Source organism: Dipodomys merriami, unplaced genomic scaffold (genome assembly GCF_024711535.1).
Source record: "Dipodomys merriami isolate MVZ:Mamm:240054 unplaced genomic scaffold, mDipMer1.0.p SCAF_10, whole genome shotgun sequence".
Taxonomy (NCBI): Eukaryota; Metazoa; Chordata; class Mammalia; order Rodentia; family Heteromyidae; genus Dipodomys; species Dipodomys merriami.
Window position 1 is genome coordinate 21,807,144 of NW_027202271.1, and position 17,036 is coordinate 21,824,179.

Genomic DNA, 17,036 nt, shown 5'->3' on the forward strand with positions numbered 1-17,036 from the left:
AGGGTGATGGGGAGAGGTGCTAGAGATTATTGTGAATGGAGGTAGGGGGGTGGCAGCAAATAGCATTCTGAAGCTATTTCTTTAGGGACCACAGGGGTATGTGAGGTGGGTGGGTGACCCTTTTGTATTTATTTTAACCATGCATTCCTACTTTAAGAATAGCACTTGAACATAATAAATGGCATTTCAGGGCTTAAATTTTTTTTTAGTTCTAAGAAGTAAAAATCAAAATTTCCTGTCAGTTCAGTATTTTCCCTGCAGTGGTGTGGGTGGTGGTTCTCTGTTGTTGTCCTTGATCAATATATTTGGCTGCTTTCCATCTCAAGAAGCCAGTAAAGCCCCTCACGTGTTCCTGGGGCCTTGGCTCTGACATAGGGGTCCCAACCTGCATTGAACTTTGTGCTCCTGCTGAAGGACGCAGTGACTCAGGGAGGGACCGGTGACCCAGCAGGACCTAGTCTGTTTCTGCTCAAAGTGCAGATGGGGACAGGAACCAGCCCAAAAAGCAGGGCATCGAATGATGGAGTGGCAAATGCTAGATGTTGCAGATTGTTTTGGGGGTCTATGTCTCTGGCTCCAGCCAACTTTATTGCAGGCCCAGGGCACTTGCTAGAGCAATTGGATCTGGCTCAGAATGTCTGAGGAAACACCTAATATAGGGATTCTCTCCACCCAAGCCTGACCCAAGAAGGTCCCCAAGAGAGGACGCCCTGCAGAGCAGGATTGGACACTGCTTCCTAGAGGCGGGACTCAGGGCTAGTTCACAGAGGGGTATTTAAGACCAGGAGGAGCTGGAGAGGGTGGAGGACAAAATGAGTGGGCTTCTGGGCACCAGGGCGTCCTCTGGTCCTGAAGAGGCCTCTCACCTTAAGTCTCCCTTAGACAACAGGACTAGGCAACCTCTCACCGAGACTCAGTTCCAGCAGCTCTTCGGGGACGCAGAGCAGGAGCCCGAGCTGCCTGCCGAACCCCGTTTGCCCAGGCTGTGCAGGCTCTGGAGGTGGCCAGCCAGCACTTGCTCCTGGCTGGGGGCGTGGCGCCTGCTGCAGGCCCGGCTGCCCCCACTGCGCTGGCTACCTCAGTACCGCTGGCGGGCCTGGATGCTGGGGGATGCGGTGGCTGGAGTGACCGTGGGAGTTGTGCATGTGCCCCAGGGTAAGAGCCCCCCCCCCCTACTCCAGCCAGTTTCCTGTATGAGAGGGGTATTTTAAACTCTAGAGGGCTTTAGGGTAAGAGGGGTGGTGGTGGTGTGGGGAGCTGAGAACCCAGAGTAAGGGTGTAGAGAAAGGCATTTGGAGCCAAATTTGAGGAGGGGAGAAGATTGTGGAACCCTATCAGATCCCCACCTCTTTTCCTCCTCATCTGCTCAATCCTGTGAGACACCTCTTGGATGGTTCCGGTTCAAGGAACTAGAGAGTCTCCCCCAGGAAGCAGGCGCAAGGATCTGTGACCTTGTCAGCATCAAGACCTCCCAGTGTGGTCTATTAACCCCTCAGTTCCCTCATGGGGTATAACTCACCACCTCTGGTGCCAGCCTAAGAGTGTGGGACAGAATGGGGCTAGGAGATTATCCCCTCAATCCTGTATCCTCTACCACACAGACCAGTCTTTCCACCCCTCACCTCCCAGGCATGGCTTTCGCCCTTCTGGCCTCGGTGCCACCCGTTTTTGGACTCTATACTTCATTCTTTCCAGTCCTCATCTACAGCTTACTGGGCACTGGGAGACACCTGTCTACAGGTAAGTAGCCAGGGACTGCCCACGATACTTTTCCTTTGTAGGATGAGAATGGACAACATTGTGAGGTCTTCTGGTACCACCTTCCCTCTCCTCCCTGCCACCATGCCCAGGAAACTCTAGGCATGCTGGAGCAGGGGTAAATAGGTGGTAGTTTACTTGGACCTTCCCTGATCCCAGTGAAATTTAGTTTAGAAAATGAGCAAATTCAGGACTGGAAGGGACTTGAGAGGCGGGGGGAGTCCTTATAGGCAGGAGCCGTACGTTCTCTAGAAGGGGTGATTTCTGCCCCTCCTCTCCCCATGGATTCACTGTCCTCTCTTCCCTCCCTGTTTACGCTACAAGTAGCTCATGGTCCTATGGCCTTTTTGCAAGCAATAGCCTGCCAAGAGACGGGTCTGACAGCTGCACCCCAGGAGTCTGGGCTGTTCCCCTACCCCCCCCCCCACACAGCTGCACAGCTACTGATGGATGCATTTGTCATCCAGGAACGTTTGCAGTACTCAGCCTCATGACAGGCTCTGCGGTGGAGCGCCTGGTGCCTGAACCTCCGGCAGGGAACCTTAGTGGAAGCGAGAGGGAACAATTGGATGCACAGCGAGTTGGGGTGGCAGCGGCTGTGGCCTTTGGGAGTGGGGTGCTGATGGTAAGAGGGAGCCCTGGAGTTTGGAACCACACTCGGGGACCAGGGAAACTGGGCTGGGGTGGGGACAAGCCTCCCACTCAGGTCCCCGGAGGCTGAGATGGCCAGAGGCAAGCTGGAGCACTATACTTTAGCTGGGCTGCTCTGCTATTGATGACTATGCATCTCCCCCCTGTAGCTGGGGATGTTTGTGCTGCAGCTTGGCATCCTGTCCATCTTCTTATCTGAGCCTGTGGTCAAGGCGCTGACCAGTGGCGCTGCGCTGCACGTGCTGGTGTCTCAGTTGCCAAGTCTTTTGGGATTATCTCTCCCCCGCCAGATCGGCTGCTTCTCTCTCTTCAAGGTGAGGGATGGAAGAAAAATGGAGAAAGGGGCTTCCAGAAAGAGGGAAAGTCAAAGGGGAGGAGGGAAGGAAGTTGAGGAGGGATGGGGTGGAAGAGGATAGAGGTAGAGGAGGATAGGGGTGGAGGAGGATGGGGGTGAAGGAATGTGGAAGTGGAGGAGGGATGAAGGTGGAGGAGGATGGAGGTGGAGGATGCATTATGATGCAGGCCGGTGGAGGACAGAGGTTATAGACCCAGGGCTGTGGAGGCAGAAGGCCTGGTTGGCAGCTGGAGAGAGCTTTGCCTAGTCTGATGGATGGGTGCCGAGCTGGGAAGGGGGCAGTCAGCTCTGACAAGGGCCTTGTGCTCATGGCGCCTGCTTGCAGACGCTGGCCGCAGTGCTCACAGCACTACCCCAGAGCAGTCCGGCTGAACTGACCATCTCGGCACTTAGCTTGGCGCTACTTGTGCCAGTCAAGGAATTGAACGTGAGATTCCGGGACAGGTTACCCGCTCCGATCCCAGGGGAAGTTGTCATGGTGAGGATCACCAACATTCTAGCTCCCTGCCCTGCCCAGACCCTGCCCAATCCTTTGCCCATCCTGTGAGATCTGACCGCTGCTGCCCCCTTGTGGAATGCACAGGTGTTACCGGCTGGAGGGCCTGTTCCTACACCAGCTTGCCAGACCTCCTTCCCAAGCACTTGGCCATACTAGAATCCCCCAGCTGCACCGTCCCACTTGTCTCACCAAGACCCCTCTAGATCGCTCTGAAAGCCATCCTCCACCCTACAGAGACACCCGAAGGTCTTGCTCACCATAGCACCTCCTTTCTTCCCTGTAATTCAGTGTTTTCTTCGTTTCCAGTCCCCACCTAGATTGCTCTCTTCCAAACTAAATAAAAATAGTCCACGTCTCCACAGGCACCCCATATGCACATCGATATAATCCAATTTCCCTACCTAGAATGGCTCCATTTACACCTTTGGTATCCAACCACACCTACAGGAAGTAGAGCCTTTTACTTCCTCTATACTGACTCTGTCCTCTCACTGACTCTCCATGGTCCCAGGCAGACCTTATGACTCTTTTCTTTCCTTCACTCTAAAAGACTTGTCACACGCCCCTCCTAAATACACCATAGCTCCACCAATTGCTAGGTTTCAAAGGCCACCTACACTTTTTCATGTTGAGCCCCTTCTAGCCTTTCCCAGAGATCCTCATCTTCTCCTAGATCCTAATGTGTTCTCTTCTCCAGGTGCTTTTGGCCTCTGTGCTCTGCTACACCTCTTCCCTGGACACAAGATATAATGTCCAGGTAGTGGGGCTGTTGCCTGAAGGGTAAGAGAGAAAGAAAAAAAAAAACAGCCTTGTGCTCTTCCCGGTGTCTCCTAAAACACTCCCTCTTGTCCTGCCCCACCCTATCTTCCCTTCCTTCCTTGTTGTACCCAGCCCATCCTCACTGTGGATTCTTCCTTCTTCCAGATTTCCCCAACCCCTTCTCCCCAGCATGGTGGAGCTGCCCAGGATTCTGGCTGACTCTCTGCCCATAGCACTGGTTACTTTTGCTGTGTCCACCTCTCTGGCCTCCATCTATGCAGACAAGTATAACTACACGATTGATCCAAACCAGGTAAGACTATGACTGTGGACACCCCATCCCCAGCCTCATTCAGAAGATAATCCTGTAACCATACTCCCTCATGCCTGTGTCTCATTCCTCTTCTACTCACTGCATCCCTCCAGGAACTCTTGGCCCATGGTGTCTCCAATCTTGTTTCCTCCCTCTTCGCTTGCTTTCCTAACTCAGCCACACTGGCTACGACCAGCCTACTAGTGGATGCTGGTGGTAACACACAGGTGAGGAGAAAGGATGGGACACTGAGGCCAGGTGGTGGGGGTGAAGAAACAGATGGAGAGTTGGCAAATACCCTGGTGGCATCAGTCTAGAGGAGGGTGGGAATGTGAGGGGGAACGAGTGAGGGCATGGAGGAGAGAAGAGATAGAAGACACCAAGGATCCCTGAAGACCTTTGCAGGCACTAAGCCTGAAAAAGATTATGGTGCCTCAGATGTCATTGGAGATAAAAAGCATATGAAACTATACATTTAAGAGGTAAAATTCTGTTTTTTTTTCATGTTTTTTCCTTCCTTCCTTCCTTCCTTCCTTCCTTCCTTCCTTCCTTCCTTCCTTCCTTTCCTTTCTCTTTCTTTCTTCCTTTCTCTTCCTTTTTCTCTCTCTTTCTTTCTTTCTTTTTTTTCTTTCTTTCTTCCTTTCTTCTTTTTGGTTCATGGGGTTTGAACTCTGGGCCCGGGAACTGTCCCTGAGCTCTTCAGCTCAAGGTGAGTGCTTTAGCTCTTGAGCCACAGAGCCACTTCTGGTTTTGTGGTTTTCTGGTGGTTAACTGGAGATCAGAGTCTCACTTTCATGTCTGGGCTGGCTTTGAACCACAATCCTCAGATCTCAGCCTCCTGAGTAGCTGGGAATACAGGCTGTTTTTTTTGTTTTTGTTTTTTGGTTGGTCATGGGGGCTCAACTCTGGGCCTGGGCGCTGTCCCTCAGCTCTTCAGCTCAAGGCTGGCACCCTACCACTTGAGCTACAGCGCCACTTCCGGCTTTTTTCTGCTTATGTGGTGCTGAGGAATTGAACCCAGGGTCTCATGCATGCGAGCCAAGCACTCTGCCACTGAGCCAACTTCCCAGCCCTGTTTTTTTTATTTTGTTTAGTTTTTAAAAGAAATATTACTTAACAGTCTCAATATTTTTTGTATTCTTTCCTTTGCTGGTACTCTAAACAGGTAGTTAGCCTGCTTGTAGAGTGAGCCAAGTATGGCTTTTAAAATGGAAATGAGTTACAAAACTAGAGAACTTAGCCAGACCCCAGTGGCTCCTAGCTATTCTGGAGTCTGAGATCTGAGAATCAAGGTTCAAAGCCAGTCCAGGTAGCAAAGTCCACAAGACTCAACCATCAAAAAAAAAAAAAAAGAAAAAAGAAAAAAGCCAAAAGTGGAAGTGAGGCTCAAGTGGTAGAGCACTAGCCTTGAGCAAAAAAAGCTTAGGGACAGACACACACACGAGAACTTGAGCTACTTGAGCTGCATACAACTGGGGAAACGTGACGAATAGAATAGTCATCATTTAACTGGAAGAAGGAGAGGGATAAAGTCAGGGCTATCTGTGGGGAAGGAGGGAGATTTCCTGAGACGAGGCAGAGGGTATAGGGGACAGGCTCTCCCGCAGGAGGGGGGGTGGAGGAGGTTTCCTTCCTCCCTTTCTTCTGTCCCTCCTTCCCTTCAGCTTGCAGGCCTCTTCTCCTGCATGGTGGTCTTGTCGGTGCTCCTGTGGCTGGGGCCCTTCTTTTACTATCTGCCCAAGGTAAGGAGCAGAGGAGGTGTGGGAATACCAGAGGAAGTGTGGCTGTCTTCCAGGACCTTGGGGGTAATCAGCCCATCTCCTCTGCCCCAAGGCTGTCCTGGCTTGCATCAACATCTCCAGCATGCGCCAGATGTTCTTCCAGATGCAGGAACTTCCTCAGCTATGGCATATCAGCCGCATGGACTTTGTGAGAAATACAAACATAATTCCCCAATTGGCCTTATCTAGCATCCCAGCATCCCCAGCCTTGTCCTGGGCCTAAACTATAGTCTTAGTTCTAAATTCTTCAATTCTTCTTATCTCTTACATTTGTCAGAGACAAGGGGAAGGGTGAGGTGAACCCCTCATACCCGAATACATGTGTAAAGGCTTTGTGGGTGGATTGATCCCAGGGCCTCATGAATATTAGGCAAGTGCCTCACCACTAAGCTCCCCAACTCAGACTTGAATATTTGTAACCTCCCATCTGGTACATGGTCGGAAGGTACTACATTTCCTGTGTATCCCACTGAGTCAACCCTGTCCCTTCCTTCTATCCTACTTGCTAATTTCTCCTGGACCATCCCTTCCCATCACTTGCCCTAGTAGTCACTGCCCTTGGATCCCAGTCTTTCCTCTGGGAAGTCCACTCCAATCCACATCCTGCAGGCCGTGTGGGTGGTCACATGGGCGGCTGTAGTGACCCTGAACGTGGACCTGGGCTTGGCTGTGGGCGTGGTCTTCTCCATGATGACTGTGGTCTGCCGTACCCAGAGGTAGGTATACAGATGAGCAGAGTTGAGAAGAAGGGAAAGGGTAAGATGTCGCAGTTGGGTGACTTTCTAGCTAGGCCAGGCACGGCTGGGAATCTGACCCCAGCTCCTTCTCCAGGGTGCAGTGTTTGGCACTTGGACTGGCTGAGGGGACTGAACTCTACAGACCACTCAGAGAGAGTCACAAGGTGGGTAGGTTTGAGCCAAAGAAGAAAGGGAAATTAGGCTGGGGTGCTTCTCTGATCCTTTCACCCTTTAGCTCCGGCAGGTCCCAGGTCTCTGCATCTTGAGCTATCCAACACCACTCTACTTTGGGACCCGAGGGCAATTTCGACGCCTCCTGGAATGGCATCTGGGGCTTGGAGGACAGGGCAAGGTGAAGGCTTTGATCACGGAGGAGTGTGGGTGCTCTGGGTTTTGAAGGCTGGTGTATGTTCTGCAGCAGATCTTTGCCCAAGGGGCTCATGTCCACACCTGCGTCTTGAGGGAGGTGACCCCCCTTTCTCTACTTATAGGACTCTCCAAAGCCAGATGACCCATCTGATACAGGTGAGATGGAATGGCAAGGTGGGATGGAGATCTGGACATGATGCATGGAGACAGGAAGAATCTCCTGCTTTCTCCTATCTTAGCTGCTGACCCTGTCAGAGTGGTGGTCCTAGACTTCAGTGGTGTCACCTTTGCAGATGCTGCTGGAGCCAGAGAAGTGGCACAGGTGAGGTTGTGGGTAGGCGAGGGAAAAAAAGCCATTATCCCACTCCTCCCCTTTGATTTGAGAGTTCACCTGTCTGCTCTGTCCTTGCAGCTCGCCAGTCGATGCCAGGATGCTGGGATCCACCTTCTCCTGGCTCAATGTAATGGTGAGTGGGAAGAAGGATGGACAGGCTGGTGACATGATTTGAATACTTGGCGAAGGGAGAGGAACACACACGATGGATTTTGGCCCCAGAGGCTGATACCCTCCCTTGACAGCCTCAGTGTTGGAGACGCTGACCCGGGCAGGACTTCTGAATAGAATGACCCCAGAACAACTCTTTGTGAGTGTGCAGGATGCCGCTGCACATGCCCTGGAGAGACTGGTAAGAGACAAGTGTCAGGAGTGGGAACGAGGAGGTGTTGAGTTAGGGTAAGAGAAAAGTGGATGAGGAGGTTTTAGGAAAAGGAGAAGGAGAAGGGTTCAGAAGGAAGAAGTAGCTGGGCACCAGTAATCCTAGCTACGTAGGAGGCTGAAATCTGAGGATCTTGGTTTGAAGCCAGCTTGGGAAGAAGTCCTCGAGACTCTTATCTTCAATTAAGCGCCAACAAACTAGAAGTAGAGGTGTAGCTCAAGTGGTAGAATGCTAGCCTTGAATACAAAAGCTCACAGACCCTGAGTTCAAGCTGTAGGACTGGCACAAAAAAATAAATTTAATTTAAAAAGGAACTAGTGCCAGTGGCCTACCACTGTAGTCCTAGCTACTCTGGAGACTGAGATCTGAGGATCATGGTTCAAAGCCAGCCTGGGCAGAAAGATCTGTGAGACTCTTATCTCTAATAAACCAGCAAAAAGCCAGAAGTAGAGATGTGGCTCAAGTGGAAGAGTGTCAGCCTTGAGTGAAAAAGCTAAGCAATGTGGTGTGGTGGTGGCTCATGCCTGTAATCCTAGCTACTCAGGAGGCTGAGAGCTGAAGACTGCAGTTGGAAGCTAGCCCAGGCAAACAAGTCTGTGAGATTCTTATCTCAAACAAATTACTCAGGGTGGCACTGTGGCTCAAGTGGTAGAGTGCTTGCCTTGAGCAAAAGAAGCTCAAGGACAGCACCCAGGCCCAGAGTTCTAGCTCCAGGACTGGCTAAAAAAGAAAGAAGAAAGAGAGGGGAGGGGGGGGGGAAGAAAGGAAGGAAGGAAGGAAGGAAGGAAGGAAGGAAGGAAGGAAGGAAGGAAGGAAGGAAGGAAGAAAAGCTAAGCAGGAGCCCTGAGTTTAAGCCCTACTATTGGGGGGGTGGGGAAGGAAAGAATAAAGAGGAGGTGATTAGTGGATTTAGGACCAAGTCTAGGAGACTGGCCAAGCTGTGGGTAAAGAATTGAAGAACTAAGGTCCCAAAGGGCTGGTGTGCCACAAAGCCCTGAATAATTATTGGTGATGGAAGGGGTTCTAAATGTATTCCTGACTTATCTTCCTTCTCCAGGAGCTCACTGGCCAAAAGATTTGCACAGTGTGGGTCTGACTGAATCATGTCAGTGTGGATTGCCCCAGCAATGTATGTGAGAGGAGGGCTGTGGTCCCTGAGCCTTATATTTAACATCACCAATAAACAAAAATGGAACACCTCTGGGGTCCATGAGGTGGGTCTGGATGTCTGCATGGGAAATCCCAATGCCCCCACCCACCCACCTACCCACAGCACCTCAGAGACACAAGTACAAGTGGCTTTCACCATGTGTTCACCAGCCCCTTGGAGCTCCAGAGTCACAGTGCTCTCTGGGAAGGGGAGGGCTGGAGCTGGTGCACAGAGTGTTGGATCCAGAGCTGGGGATGGGGTACATGGCCCTGGGATTGCACATTGGGAGCTCCCCCACCACCCCCAGATCCAAGGAGATGAGAGGAGCATGTTTTCACTTCAGGGTCTTAGAGTCCTCCTGGGCTCTTTGGCACTTGGAAAGTGAACCCCCCACTTCCTGCCCCATAGAATGGGGTGTGGGGGGGGGAGAACTTGGCACTGGCTGTGGAAGAGGTTATGGCTCCATCAGGCCCCTGGGCACTTACAGAAAAGGAGAGGTGTCACCAGGACAAGCCCCTACTTGGAATCAGGTTCTGAAGGGGCGGGGAAATCGTGGCGTGCTCGCAGGGTGGAGAGGTTTGCTGGAAATTTTCCTGGCAGGGATGAGGAAGCAGGTCCAGCCTGAAAAGGGGAAGGCCCCAAGTGGCTGTCATTCAGCGGTCATGCACTGCAGCCGGTGTTTGAAGAAGAGCAGGCGGTGTTTGGCCACCTGACTTTCATCCAGTGATCCTGGGTACCGGTAGCGGGCATAAGTCTCTGCTCCAGCATCCCTTGACACCCAGGGCAGCTTCAACTTTGATGCATGATCCACAATGACGTTGGAACAAGAGCCAACCCGAAGGGAACCAAGGCCATCCAGGAAGAATTCTAGGGGTAGAGAGAACCTGCAGTGAAGAATAGGCCAACAAGCCTCAAGGGAGAACTGAATGAGGGTATGGGGGGGGGTGCCTATGCAAAGAAAGACACCATTTCTTTCTTTCTTTTTTTTGGTTGGTTATGGGGCTTGAACTCTAGACCCATGCACTGTCCCTCAGCTCTTCAGCTCAAGGCAAGCACTCTACCTCTTGAGCCACAGCACCACTTCCGGTTTTCTGGTGTTTTATTGGAGTCTCACAGACTTTTCCTGCCCTGGCTGGCTTTGAACTGCAGTCCTCAGATCTCAGCCTCCTGAGTAGCTAGGATTACAGGCGTGAGCCACCAGCACCCAGTGAAAGACACCATTCCTAAGAATGTTGGCACCTGAATTAGCTCCATTCACTCGCTCAACTGTACTCTTGTGGAGAATGGCATCTGCTTCAAAATTAATACTAATTTTAAAAAACGAACTACTTCCCACTCTCAAAGGTGCAATACATGCTGTATGGGGCCCTCTGGGGGTGGTCATTTTAATCAGGGGAAGCCGCTGGGAGTGGAGGAGGGGTGGTTGTGGTAGTAACACTGGCTCTGAAGTTCAAGGCTGATTCAGCCACGATGCTGGCCATTGGTTTTAAAAGGCATGTTGGTGGCTCATGTCGGTAATCCTAGCTTCTCAGGAGGCTGAGATCTTAAGATTGGGGTTTGAAGCCAGCCTGGGTGGGAAAGCCTGTGAGACTCTTATCTCCAATAAACCACTTAGAAATTAGGCCAGAAGTGACTCTGTGGCTCAAGTAGTAGAACACCAGCCTCGAGAAAAATCAGAGCACAAGGACAGTACCCAAGCCCTGAGTTCAAGCCCTAGGACCCTCACCAAAAATATAAAGTTGGCATGTTGGTTAGGACAGGGTGAATTTCTGTCTCTCCCTCGCCCACCGTGCAGAACTGCCTTGGGGGTGCAGGTGGCATGACCAGCGTCTGCACTGTGTCTAGCACGGCGCTGCGGCGGGGGTGCCCTGCCAGGCCCGGCCGGGAGGGGGCGCCACTCACCCAGGTGTGCCACTCGGCTGAAGCGCGGGTCGAAGCCCACCTCGCGCACTTTATCGGTGCGTGCCAGGAAGAAGTTAACCACGCCGTCGGTAACCACGCAGCCTGGGAAGCCCACCAGCTCGTGGTGGAAGCCGCGCTTTTGCCGGAAACAATTCCCGAGGCCTGGGGCGCCGGGCTCCACGCTCAGCAGCTGCCGGTAAGTGGTGGCGAAGCCGGAGATCTCGCGCACGGCGCCTCCCACCTTCGGGGAAGGGGACGGGGACGGGGTTCCAGGTGGAGCCTGAGCACCCCAAGAGGGTCCACAGTGCTCCCTGCGCCTCCGCTGGTTCCCGGCCCCATTGCGCCCCCGCCCCTCCCGCAGGATCCAGACAGCCCCTCCCACCCCACCCCGCCCCCGTCGGATTGCAGCTCTGGTTTTTAGCTTGAGCCGGTCGTTCAAGGCCCTTCCTCCAGCCCACACTCGCGGGCTTCCCTACCAGGTCCAGGGGCGTCCGCTCCAGCACATCCACCAGCCTCTCCAGCCGCGTGCGCGCCGTGAAGATGAAGTCGTCGTCCACCCACAGCACGTATTTGGTTGTGACTTGAGACACCGCCAGGTTCCTCCCGGCGAACCAGCCCTGGGGGGAGAGGGCCAGGCGGGGAGGGGAGGCTGTGAACGCCGCCTTCCTCTTCTCGGACTCCTCTCGCAAGAACCCGTGTACCCCTCTGGGTTTCTGAGTGCGTTCCAAGGATGGGTTTTGAAGCAGATTGCGCTGGTTGCGCGGATTAAGGACACACCCCTCCGCCCAGAGTTCCAGATCGTCCAGCTCAGCCGGAGTCTGCGCACCTTGCCGAAGGGCATGAGATAGTGTTCTACGTGGGGGCCGCTGACGCGCTCCGGCTTGTCGCTGTCGTCGGCGATGACCACGGTGACGGTGGGGTAGAAGCGGCGAATGCTGGCGATGAGTGCACGGAGACGATCATAGCGAAGGAAGGTCTTGGTGGCAATAGTGACCAGAGCACTGATGTTGTACTGGGCTGAAGTGAGGCGCAGGATGTAGGTGGGGGGGGGGAGAGTGGGAAAAGAGAAGCAGGAAGACATCTCCCCCGCTCCACCCCCAGGGCCGCCCACGCATTCCTCCCTCCTCCAGGGCCACTTTCCATCCTCACCGCCTCACCTCCCTGGGGTGGAGACCCAGACGGGTACAGCCGAGGGTTTGGGGGATGTCTTATGCGGATGGTGAAGGCAGCCTCATGTCCCGCGGTGGAGAACCGAACTGGGAATACAGGACATGGGGCTGGGCCTTCAAGGGTGGAACAGCACTCTTTTTGATCAATCGGTAAGTGCCTGCTCTGTGTTCCACCTTTGTAAGCCGAAGTGGACATGAATACAAGGTTCTTATGCCCATGGAATTGACAGTCTTAACTGTAGAATAGAAGTCCATGAAGAGCTAACTTATAATGAGCATTTACTATGGGCTAGACAGTTTTGGAATTCATTCAGTCCTGATGATAGCCCCCATCACATTTCTACTAGAGGAAATGAAGTGGAAGGCACAGAAAAGGCCCATATTTACCCAGCATCAAACAATGCTCAGAGGAACCTGTTCTCAGGCTAAGTAAATAAGGAAATTCAAGAGTAGGTGAGAGTCATTGAAAGATTAAAGCAAGTAATGTAATGGTTAAGAGATTTGAGTTCATGTCTAAATGACAAGATGGAGCCGCCAGGCAAAACATCTAGGGTAAGAGCTTTCCCAGAGCAGAGGGAGGCCCTAAGGGGGAGCAAGCACTCCACATTTGGAGAGAAGCCTCAGGATTATGATATGTTCTTTTTGTCAGAGGAGAAAGAAGGATTCAAGAAGGTAAGGCCGTTTGCTCTGTCGCAAGGGGTGGGTTAGGAATAGAGCTTAAGACTTCTGGCTCCCGATGAGGTCATTTCCTGGGCCCTCCCCCCCATGATTGGCCACAAGTGGGGACACACCCAAGGCTCCAGTTTCGCCCGAGCCTGCTGTGGCCCCAGGATGAACAAAGGCTCCTTTTCTCCCTCCCTGGCCCTTCTGGCCCAGCTGAAACATCCGTTGTGTGGCTGGGCAGCTCTGCCTATTGCCCAACTACCTCCCGTGCCCTTTGCCATTCGCCTGTTGCAGCGTTTCTGGGTTCTTTTGGTTCATCCAGACCATCCCTACCTCAGTCCAGGCCTCGCACCTGTGTCTGCTGTGTTGGCCTGGTAGCTCCGGCTGCTGTAAGTGACCAGCTGCAGCTGTCGGTTCAGTTGGTCCAACCCTGAGCTGGCAAGAGTGAGATCTGGCTGCCCCTCTCCGGTGATAGTCACTCCACTCACTTCCCCTGCCACGTCCCAGGTGCCCAGTGAGGCAGACAGGTTCACCTGGCACAGGGGATCGGAGAGCACAAGATCAGGCTACAAATTCACAGCTTGCCTTCCCAATTCCCCTATTCCTTTTCCTTGTGGTCTCGTCTCCCTCCCAGCTTTCTCCAGGCCCACCTAACCTCTTTCCTCTCTTGTTTTCCCTCACCTGGTACAACTCCTGACCTGAAGCTGCCTGCAGGCTCAGCCCTGGGAGAAAGAATGGGGTCAGGATTACAAAGACATCCCTGATTTCTTCTTCCAGATTTTTATCTCTCCTTTCACTACACACAACACAGAAATCTCTACCTCTCCTATCCAGTCTTCAACTGCATATTGCCTAACATAGAATACAGTGACTGATTTTTTTAGTCCATTTCTTCTTCAATGGTCTGTACTAGCTAGCTATCTTTTATTCAGTCAGCAAAGAAAAAAATTCTCCCCCCCAGTCTCCCCAGTTTCTACCTTCTGCAATTCCTGATAACCCTGGAGTTTCTTCCACTTTTATCTCCCACCTATACACTCCACACACCCTTTCATCAGAGGTCATCCCTCTCAAACCACTCTTCCCTCTTTTCCATTCATCGGCTAGCTCTGCCATCCCCCTGATGGCCTAGGCCATCCCCTAGGACCCTGCTTCCTCACCTGGCACCAAGATGCTCCTGAGGGGTGGAACCTCCACACCCTGCAGGGGATACTGTAGTGGGGAGTTGGCAGGGGCTATGAGCAGCTGGTCAGCGGGGGACTGGCTCCTGGTCATGGAGGCAGGGGAGCACAGAAGAGGAGTTAGGAGAGAAGGGAGCATCTCTCTCCTGGCACAGCCATCCCAACACCTCTACTCCCCTCCCCTGGCAGGCTTGTGCCCCCACCCTTTTTTTTTCTCACCGGTACCTTGAAAGGAAGGCTTGAAACTCCTGTTCCCTGGAGGCAAAGGCAGCTTTCAGTTCCTCAGGGTCAAAAGCCTTGGTGAGGTCAAAGGCTCGTACCTGTTTCTGGAAGGGGAGAAACAGGCTCCCCCCACTGGATTCACAACTGCAGTAGTTCTGAGCCAGCAACCTGAAGGGGGGAGGGAAGAGTTCTTCAGGGCCCAGCGCCACAACTCTGTCCCCCAAGACAAACCAATGTGAGCTCAGCACCTCTGCCCATCCAATACCTGTCCCCTAACACAAAATAGTCCTCGGGAATGGATCCCTCAAATCTGCATTTCACAGAGATGGAAGATATAGATTCGATTATCAGGAGGGTTTCGGGAGCTACCTACAGGCCGCACCGAAACCACTCGGGAATCTCAAGTCTGAATGAAGACAGAGCAGGGAAGCTTCCAGGGGCCTTCCGCCATGACAACGTTCAGGGACAGACTTTGCTCCAGCCCCAAGCCTCTGCCGCCCTTCTCCACCATCCACTCCGCTCCATTCAACCAGTCCGGAGCCCGCAGGCACCCCCAGAGCCCAGCGCCGGAGACAAAAGCGCCCCATCCACGCGCAGCGCAGCGAGCGCTGGGTGCGCCGCGCCGCCGCCGCCCGCACTCACCCCACCACCTGCTCCTTGATCCTGACCGGGATGTGTGCGTAGCGGGGCTCAGGGGCAAGATCTAGCAGCTCAGGCCTGGGGGGGCTTTGTGCGGGCGTCCACAGCGCAAGAGGGGTCCGGAGGCCCGGGGCGTCTCGGGTGCTCACGTACAGGAGCCCCAGAGAGGCGCAGGCGAGCAGCAGGACCAGCGCGCAGAGGGCCCGGCGGCCCAGCCGCATCCTAGGGGTGGGGTGGGAGGGGGTAGGATGCCGAGTGAGAAAAGGGGAGGGGGGAGGAGAGAGGGGAGGGGAGAGCTGGTGCCCTTGACCTCGGCGACCTCGGAGGCTCCAGCCGGGCTCTCCGGGGAGGAGAGGGGCACGGTCCACAGGACACTCGGGCTAGGATTTGCCTCGAGGGTGCTTTCCTCGGTACTCCTCTCCGCACTCCCCACCTCCATGCCACCCCGCCCCCCAGCCCTGTGGATCCCTCGGCCTCTCCCCCCCCCTCAGTTTACCCTATGCCCAGAGACATTTGGATCGCGCTGGTGCTGATGCAGCGGCGCACGAATAGAGGCGGGGAGGAAGAAGAAGCACTGCTTTATACGCATTGGGCGACGCCACGGGCGCCGGGGGGGCCCCCCCGCACCTCACCACCCCCTCCCCCGCACCCCCCACCTCGCTCCTCAGTGCGATCATCACCTGGGCCGCGGTGGGCTGCGGAGGGGCGGCTTCGACACCTTGCCTGTCAGGAAAAATGCAGAATCACCCTGTAGGAAATACCCCTGGGGTGGCCTGGGCGGGGAGCGGCGCTGGGGACCCGGAGCGCATCTCCTTCTGGCCTCCACCTCGGGCCTCGCTCCCCACGCACACCCCGCGGGGCGGGGTCGGCACTGACCGGTCTAACGCTCCGCGGCCACAGCACGACTCCGGTCCGGGCCGCGCCGGGCTCCCAGCTCCGGCCTGGGGGTCCTCATGGGGCCAGCGGGAGCCTGCGGAGGCTGGGGAGGGGGGTCCTCCCGCTGCCCCTCCTCCCGCTTCAGATCGGGGCTCTGCAGACCTCAGCGCGGGGGCTGTTTCATGATGCTTCCTGCTGGGGAAAACGGAATGAAAAACAAAAAAAAAAAAATCTGCCGTAGCTCAGCTCAGCCCCGAGAACAAAGCCGGGGATCGCGGGCACCGCTGGCAGGGCCAGGAGGACGCGGGCCGCCGCCCGGCTCGGCGCTCGCACCGCGGCTCCGCTCGCCCGCTGGTTGCGGCAGAGATCCCGCTCCACGAAGGGAATTCGAGAGACGCGGCGCCCTCTGGTGGGCGCGGAGGAGATTGCCCTGGCGCGTCGCGGACCGCGGGAAGGTCCTGCTTTCCAGCTCAGCGTCCCTTCGCCCCCAGATCTCGACATCCCAAGGGTCTGCTCCCAATCCCCCGTACATCCACAAGGATGGACAACAGGGCTTTGGGAAGAGGTGGGCGGGAATGCTCTCCAATTTCGTTTCGAAGGAAGCTTGGTTTGCTAAGGTGAGATAAAGGAACTAGTCCTGGAAGGGGGAAAAATACGCTGGCTGGCTAACAAAGACAGTCGCAGCCTTCCCCCGCCCTCCCCTCGCCTCCCTGCCACGCCCTTCTCCTCCTCGCAAGACCTAACAAACCTGGAGAGATAAACTCGCAATAATTCAAAGGACGTCTGCCCGACTGGGACTCGCAGCGAAGGGGAACCCCAGAGGGTGCAGACTGACCCGAGCTCTGCCTTGGTAAACCTGAGGCCATCGATAAACCTGACTCCTGACACTGCCCAGAGTCAAAGATCAAGGGCTGAGTAGGGGGCTCAGTGGTAAGAGCTTGCCTTGCATGCATGAGGCCCTGAGTTCGATTTCTCAACACCACATAAGCAGAAAAAGCCGGAAGTGGTGCTGCATATAAGAAATGCACAGAACGGTGGTGTGTGGATATAAATAAGGTACTAGTCGGCTGGAAAAAAAGGGAAATCCCATCCTTCTTACAGGAAAATAAACTTTAGAAGTACTAAGTATTTTAATATTTAAAAATAAACCATGAGGCCTCAGGCACCCCAGGCGCCAGTGTCTCATGCCTGTAATCCTAGCAACTAAAGAGGCTGAGACCTGAGGATTGCCATTCAAAAACAGACCCGGTAGGAAAGTCTGTGAGACTGTACCTCTAATTAACCACTAAACAAACAAAT

At 54.2% G+C, this 17,036-nt stretch overlaps 2 protein-coding genes across 2 annotated transcripts; one reads left to right on the plus strand and one right to left on the minus strand.

Moving 5' to 3' along the window:
* Positions 1–812: 812 nt before the first annotated feature.
* LOC138837626 (solute carrier family 26 member 10-like) lies at positions 813–9,128 on the plus strand. The gene is made up of 18 exons (XM_070036554.1): positions 813–1,155; positions 1,630–1,740; positions 2,226–2,383; positions 2,559–2,723; positions 3,090–3,242; positions 3,961–4,043; positions 4,188–4,335; positions 4,449–4,562; positions 6,000–6,077; positions 6,169–6,264; positions 6,726–6,832; positions 6,948–7,017; positions 7,089–7,205; positions 7,345–7,378; positions 7,462–7,544; positions 7,635–7,689; positions 7,802–7,908; positions 8,996–9,128. The coding sequence occupies exons 1-18, from the start codon at positions 813–815 to the stop codon at positions 9,032–9,034; spliced, it is 2,061 nt and encodes a 686-aa protein (XP_069892655.1). The 3' UTR covers positions 9,035–9,128.
* A 91-nt stretch (positions 9,129–9,219) lies between these two features.
* Positions 9,220–16,102, minus strand: B4galnt1 (beta-1,4-N-acetyl-galactosaminyltransferase 1). The gene is made up of 12 exons (XM_070036567.1): positions 15,738–16,102; positions 15,542–15,584; positions 14,865–15,083; positions 14,226–14,390; positions 13,980–14,086; positions 13,504–13,544; positions 13,175–13,355; positions 12,148–12,246; positions 11,817–12,007; positions 11,467–11,607; positions 10,991–11,231; positions 9,220–9,955 (listed from the first exon to the last, which is right to left on the minus strand). The coding sequence occupies exons 3-12, from the start codon at positions 15,080–15,082 to the stop codon at positions 9,738–9,740; spliced, it is 1,602 nt and encodes a 533-aa protein (XP_069892668.1). The 5' UTR covers position 15,083; positions 15,542–15,584; positions 15,738–16,102; the 3' UTR covers positions 9,220–9,737.
* Positions 16,103–17,036: the final 934 nt, after the last annotated feature.